Source organism: Quercus suber, unplaced genomic scaffold (genome assembly GCF_002906115.3).
Source record: "Quercus suber isolate HL8 unplaced genomic scaffold, Cork oak 2.0 scaffold_8, whole genome shotgun sequence".
In the NCBI taxonomy this organism is placed as follows: domain Eukaryota; kingdom Viridiplantae; phylum Streptophyta; class Magnoliopsida; order Fagales; family Fagaceae; genus Quercus; species Quercus suber.
The window spans coordinates 617667-624866 of record NW_027069474.1 but is presented as its reverse complement, the minus strand read 5'-3'; the positions used below and the strand labels follow the sequence as shown (position 1 = coordinate 624866).

The window sequence follows — 7200 nt, the reverse complement described above, 5'->3', positions numbered from 1 at the left end:
TACAGTCAGGTTCTGGGAATTCACTTTACACCTAGGGTGGTGCCAATGATGGTAAGAAGGGGACACAACAACGGAGCACCAAAGGTTCGGGTAAGTACAGACAAGATACAAAGACACAATAACACTATCACCGGCCAGAAAAGAATGGCTCTGATACCATAAAGTGGGAGAAGGGGATGCATAGCTAAAGAGAAGAGAGACGGAAGCACAGTATTATACAAAACGTCACTATGGGTCTTGAAAACGTCACTATAGGTCCTTAGAAACGCTGCTATAGGGCTCCAGAAATTTTTTTTTTTTTTTTTTATAACTCGATTTTGAGAAAATCAATTTTCAAAAAAGGGGCATTTCTCTGATTAGTTTGAAAAATAGGGAAAAACGCTACTTAGTTTGCCCAAAAGGGGCATTTAGCAATTTTGTCCTGGTGTTGCCTCTTGATTTGTTTCCAAGATCATTTATTAATTGACCAAAAATGTCCATCGATTACAAACATGTAACGGTGGTTTGGGTTTACTTATTCGCTTAATGGAATATAAAAGTATAATAAAAAATGAATTGGGGGTGAAGGAGGTTGATCGTTTTGAATCTTACTTGGGGCTACCTACATTAGTGGGACACGCAAAATATAGAACTTTTTCATTTTTGAAGGATAGAGTGTGGAAGAAGATTCAAGGGTGGAAAGGGAAATTACTATCTAGAGTAGGAAAGGAAGTTTTGATCAAGGCGGTGGCCCAATCAATCCCAACCTACACAATGGGAGTGTTCCAATTACCTGTTAAGCTTTGTAATGAACTAAATGTGATGTGTGCAAAGTTTTGGTGGGGCCAAATAGGGAATGAGAAAAAAATCCATTGGAAGAGTTGGAAGGTGCTTTCTCAACCAAAGAAGGAAGGGGGTTTGGGGTTTAGAGACTTGAGAAATTTCAACTTGGCAATGCTAGCAAAGCAAGGATGGAGATTGCTACACGAACAAGACTCCCTATTGTATAGATGTTTTAAGGCAAGATACTTCCCACGTTGCAATTTTCTAGAAGCTTCGGATGCCCCAAATAGTTCTTATGTGTGGAAAAGTTTAATGGCGGCCCAACCCATACTTAAAAATAGGTGTTGTTGGAGGGTGGGGGATGTCTCTTCAATAAGAGTCACTAAGGATAAGTGGATTTTCGATCATCCAACTAACATGGTGATCCATCCACCGTTGGAGGAGGAATGGGAATGGAGGGTGTCAGAGATTATAGATTGGAGGTTTAAGAAGTGGGATCGGGAATTAATTGAGGCTAAATTCCATAGGGAGGACACTGAAGCAATTCTTCGCATGCCACTAAGCTGAAGACATGCCTCTGACCTGCTCATATGGCTGCACACGAAAAACGGGGAGTATTGTGTGAAATCGGGATACCATGTTGCTAGAGAACTTTCAAGGCAGGAAGGTAATAAGGGAGAGAGCTCAAGGGCAGATTATGGTGAGTTGGTTTGGCGGCATCTGTGGAAATTGCACTTACTGAACAAAATTAAGGTTTTCGGGTGGAGAGCGTGTCAAAATGCTCTGCCTACCCGAGAAAATTTGGTTAGATGCAAGGTAGTGGAGGATGGGTGCTGTCAGATTTGCAGATTAGAAACTAAATCTATGGCTCATGTCCTCTGGCAGTGCAGGGTGGCGCAAGATATTTGGGCTGGGAGTACAAGGAAGCTGCAGAAAAGCATCATGGGCCAACCGGAATTTATGCAAATGGTTGAAGGTTTGACACAAAAACTGCATGTGGAGGAGCAAGAGCTCTTCTGGGTGATTTGCTGGACGATTTCGAATCAACGGAACCGAGTTTTGCGTGGAGGAAAAATACAAAACCCAGCAACACTCACTCAACGAGCAAGAGACTTCTTGGACGAGTTCAAAGACACACAAGTTCAACTCTCTGCTCCTATGGGTGTTGGTTCTGTCCAGAAGTGGAGACCACCTACGGGGTTGGCTTTCAAGCTTAATTTCGACGCTGCGATATTTGCGAATACAAGCTCGTCAGGTGTTGGGGTCATTATTCGGAACGGCTTGGGAGAGGTGATGGCTGGATTATCTGCTCGTGGCCCGTCAGTGAGGGGTAGTGAAGAAGCCGAAGTGCTAGCTTGTAGAAAAGCTCGAGTTTGCTCTTGACTTGAGGTTCCTGGACTTGATAGTTGAAGGTGATAATATCACTGTAATGAGAACCATGGTCTCCCCACGTCCTAACAAGTCTAAATTAGGACACATTTATGATGACATTTGTATGTTAGGTTCAGGTTTTAGGAGCTTGTCTGTGGAGTGTGTTAAGCGGAGCGCCAACTCTGTTGCACATTGTTTGGCCCGCTATGCTAGTCAGGTTGATGAGGAAATGGTCTGGGTGGAAGATTCACCACCTCCAGCACTGCAAGCTTTGTATTTGGACTCCATGTCCCTGAATGAATGAATATTTGCATCGGTTTCAAAAAAAAAAAAAAAATGGAATATAAAAGTATAGCTATATTAAAAATTCAATATTAGGATGTGATGCACTATTCAATGTATTGATTTCTTTCTAAAAAAAAAAAGTATTGATTAAGTCAATGTCGGTTGACCGGCCAAAACTGGTTGGATTTGAATAATTTGTTAGAAATGGAGAAAGAATCAAAGAACTAGGAAAATAATACATAATATATTGAGTTATTAAACCCCATATTCTGTTTCCTCATAGAATTGCCGGATTACGATGCTTGTACGTACCAATTAAGAAATGAAGAAGATTAGAATTGAAGAAGTATACGATTTCCAAAAAAGAAAAAGAAAAAGAAAGAAGTATAATTTATGGCTTTATGTTCAATTTGTCAAATATTGCAGCACACTATCAAAAACAAGAATAGAAAATTTATAAGAGGAGCGATGCACACACGCCTGTGGGTGCCCACAGGCCACTGTCACTCTCAGTAACGTGAGATACAATTTACTGAAATACTATAACATTTTCTACATACATAATGACAAAAAAATCATCCAAACATTATATAAATTGGAAAATTGATAGTAACTTTAATATTTTCATTGACGCTTCATTCTTTTATTAAATTTGTTGAAGTTCATTAATTATATTTATTATCTTATAGTTGTTTATAAATATTTTATAGTAAAATTTATACAAACTTTGACAATTTTTCTTTTCAAACAATTACTACCCTTAAGAGCTACATGTATATTCTTCTAAACAAAAAACAGAAAAAAAAGAGCTACACGTATATTGTTTAAATTTACCCTTTTTTTTTCTCTTTTGTGTGTATGTGTGTGTTTGATTCTAAAAAATTAAGGTATAATTGTCTCACATTACTTTAAAAATTTTGCTACTTGTATGTCGTATAACTTACTCTACTGCTTTTGAGTTGAGTTTATAGTGTACTTTTTGTATTAAAATTCATTTATCTCTCTTGTTTGTGTGTGTTTCTCAAAAACATATTGTTTGAATTTTGACTTCTGCATAGAACCCAAATCTCCATTATTTCTTTTATAGGGCTAGATGTACTAGCATTTGGTAGATTAGAATGATTAGTTCAAACACTCTACGGCAACAAGAGAATTGATTCCCTTTTAGTTCATAATTTTTCTTTTATATAATAAAAGAGATTTAAAGTTGAAAGCTCAAATATGTGTGAAAACACAAGAGTTGTTTAGACCCCCAAATTAAAAATTATGCCTCGGTTGATTTTATTCTAATTTAAACTAAGTACGGAATAGAGTAAATGCGAGCAAACAAACAATAAAACTACTCTAAGCCATATTCATCAAATATCAACAATAAAATGAAAGCTAAAAGAGTAGGGAAGAAGGATACAAATACAAGATAACACCGAGACATGTTATCGAAGAGAAAACTGAAGAACTCGGCGAAAAGCCTCTCCGCCGCCCTCCAAGTGGTAAATCGATCCATTAGAGAATAAGTTGGAGTATACGAATAACAAAAGACCCTCCAAACCTAGTCTACCCCATGTACTTAAGCCCTCCAAGCTCTTGCTACCAACTGACTTGATGAAGTTTTGTCTTCTCTAACTCTTCGGATCACGCAATTCAGGCCGATTGCATCCACCAAATAAATGGCTTCTTCTGATGCTTTTCAGCAGCATCAAAACCTCACTTTAAACTCAGAATGGGTGTGATAAGTGTTTGGGCTATCAAACTCTCAAGGATTTTGACATGGAAATGTAGGAGTTGAGGAAAACCACAAAAGATTGTGTAGAAGATTGTGGGTATGACAATCTCTAACTCTCAAGGGTTATGTCTAAGGTTTTCTTTTTGAAAGCACTCATTCCAATATGTGGGTAATGTGAGTATATATAGTATGGGTGAAGACATGGTGTAGTAGATATGCCAAAATAGTAAAAAAGAATGTTTTGCGAGAAGGCCTTTCCCGTGAAATACTTACAAAAACTAGCTATCATGACTCTTCGCATTCCAGTCATGTGCTTTATACGTGGCTCACCTTGCGAGAAGGCTTCTCGCGAAACTTCTCGCAAAATCCACTTTGTCTTCAATAGGTGCTTGAGTCCTCACGCTCTCTCACACACACATCCAATACAATAAAATCCCACATAAAATATAGGGTACATATGATTGAACAAAAATACAATCAAATTTGGTACAAAATTAAAGCCAACACAAAATAATTATAAATAACAACTTTACAATCTTCCCCTTTGGTTATTCCATGACAAAATCCCTAAAACAGATTCTAGACTTAAACGTGAGTTTATGAACAATGGCAAAACTCACTCACACCTAATCTAGAAGTTATGAAACACTTGCACATATATACCTGTATCCTGAAACACTTGCACACAAACAAAACTTTCATTAAGCTTATGATAAGTTTAATACAAGGTATGTATAGGAGCAAGTAAAATGCGATCAAGGTAATTAACAAGAAATAAACTATGAAGCATATCTTGATCAAACATGAACAGTCATTAAAGAATGAATACAATGAACATTTAGCTAGTAAATGATCATTCGGACAAGCAATGCAATTAAGAGCAATGCAAAAATCAATTGCATGTCCAACAAACAACCAATGCAAAACACTAAGGTATTTGCATCAAGGATACAAGATCCAACAAGGGCACAAGTAGTGTGTAGTACAAAAGATAATGCAACATAATCTAAAAGTACTTAAAAACGCTACAAAGCAAGGATACATAAACAAAGTACTAAATATAAACTAAAGTTTTAAACTAGAGTACTTTAAAGTTTTAAAAGAAAGTAATGTAAATATCCAAGAGTTATAAAAACTATAAAGGTAAATGAAAGTAGACTACTAAAACCAAAGTAAGCTACTAAACCACCACCAAAATAAACCAATGTCTATGAAGTATTGTGCTATGCTCCCCCTCAAACTAAGCAGCTCCCTCTCAAACTACTCCCCCTTTTTGCCCGGAAAGGCCAAAGAGGTTAGAACACTTCAAATTCTGATTTAGAGCCCTCTTGTTACTATCGTTGCTACTTTATCATCATGTCATTAATTTAGGATGAGAGTGCAGTGATTTAGCTTTCGACATAGATAAACTGATCCGAAGTGTTCTTCACATGTGTTTCTAGCATTCCATACATTTGCTCAACTCTTGCAATGAGACGATCAAGATGATCGGGTCCTCGTGCTTGTGCTTGGGAGGATGGTTGTGCAAAGCCCTCTGGGGCTGATGTGTACCTATCAATTTCTCCCTCTGTGTCCCCACCTTCTTCCTCAACATTGTCCCTTGGGATTTGAGAAATTCTAGTTTTTGGTCTGGTGATGTGGGCTTTAATTCGGGTCATCGTTTGAGCACTAATCGGATAGTCCCTTTGCATGATGGTAAGACTGCTTGGACTCTTTAGCCTTATTTTTGCTATAAGAGCCATGATGAGACTTGGGAGTGGCAAGATTGTTCTCAAGTTCCTCTTGGAGATGCTTTTGGTCAATAGGTAGTATATGTGACTGCATATGTCGATCTCCTTATGTGTGTAGAGATCATATAGAAAAATAGTTCTTAGTCTGGACAATGTGGTTAAATTCATCACTACGTAGAGGTTGAAGAGCATGATATAGGCCAAAGTCCTCATCTACAGAGTGAAGGGAATTGTGTTTGGTGACTTCTTTTTGAGAGTGCCACTGAGGAGTTCCGCCATTGGCTCAAAAGAATCCAATCTTTCTTCGTATTGGATAGAAATTTGTTAAGACGATGGACAAACTTCCAATACCTCTTGGATTGAGTCCCTTGTGATAAAGAATTCTTTTTGCCTCACCCAACAATTGATGCGCTCTCTTTCCACAAGGGCATTAGCAAAGAATTCCCTTATGATTTCACCAAAAACATTTCCACTTGGGTTTAGCAACTTTGTCCAACTTCTCTCCTTGAACACTTCTGGAATGAAAGTGTTTTCAAGGGTCTCCATTTTTACCACCCTTTCCATGATGATCGGGGCCCTTTTGTAGAAGTCGTTGTAGGCTAAGTTTGCCTCAATGCTTCAGAAGTTTTTTGAGTCAGAGCGTGGACGCTTGGATGACTTCTTTGAGGTTGAATGCTTAGTAGGAAACATTTGCAATAACAATCACAAAACACAAAGGAACAAGTGCAAAAACACAAAACTAAGAACACAAACTTGATTAGTACCAAGTTAGTTCATAAAACAAACACAAAGTCCTAAAAAGAACACAAACAATGTCATAAAATCATGTTGTAAGCGCTAAACATGTAACAACATTTATCTAGCAAGAGTGATACACAAAACATGACAAATGAGCAAGTGTGTGCATCAAGTGTGCATGTGGTGTGCATGTGTGATGCATGATCAAGGCATGACTAAACACATTTGGGTCAAAGTGTGTAAAATACACAACCAATGATCAAAACATGATAAACATGTATAATCATGGTGTTTGGTACTCATCGGAGTCCAAAACAACACCAAAATGTCATTTGGGCATATTATCAAACACTTGGTATGCACAAACACAACTAACATGTAAGCAATGCATGAACATATGTGAATCTTGCCTAAATACAAGTTAAAATGCCACAAGGGGCCAATATAAACACAAACAAAAACAAAGCAAATGGAACAAAGCCTAATCAAGAAATTGAAAATTTTTTCACAAAACTTAAAGTTTTCCAACCCTTTTTCAAAAAATAAACCCAACTCATGCAAAACTTGAATTTAATGCTTAATTTAAGGAAA

At 37.5% G+C, this 7200-nt stretch overlaps 1 protein-coding gene across 1 annotated transcript; it reads left to right on the top strand.

Annotated features, from left to right (window-relative positions):
• Positions 1 to 525: 525 nt before the first annotated feature.
• Positions 526 to 1329, top strand: LOC136068622 (uncharacterized mitochondrial protein AtMg00310-like). Its single transcript, XM_065776010.1, has one exon. It carries the CDS (start codon positions 526 to 528, stop codon positions 1327 to 1329), a length of 804 nt encoding a protein of 267 aa, XP_065632082.1.
• The last annotated feature ends 5871 nt before the right edge of the window (positions 1330 to 7200 follow it).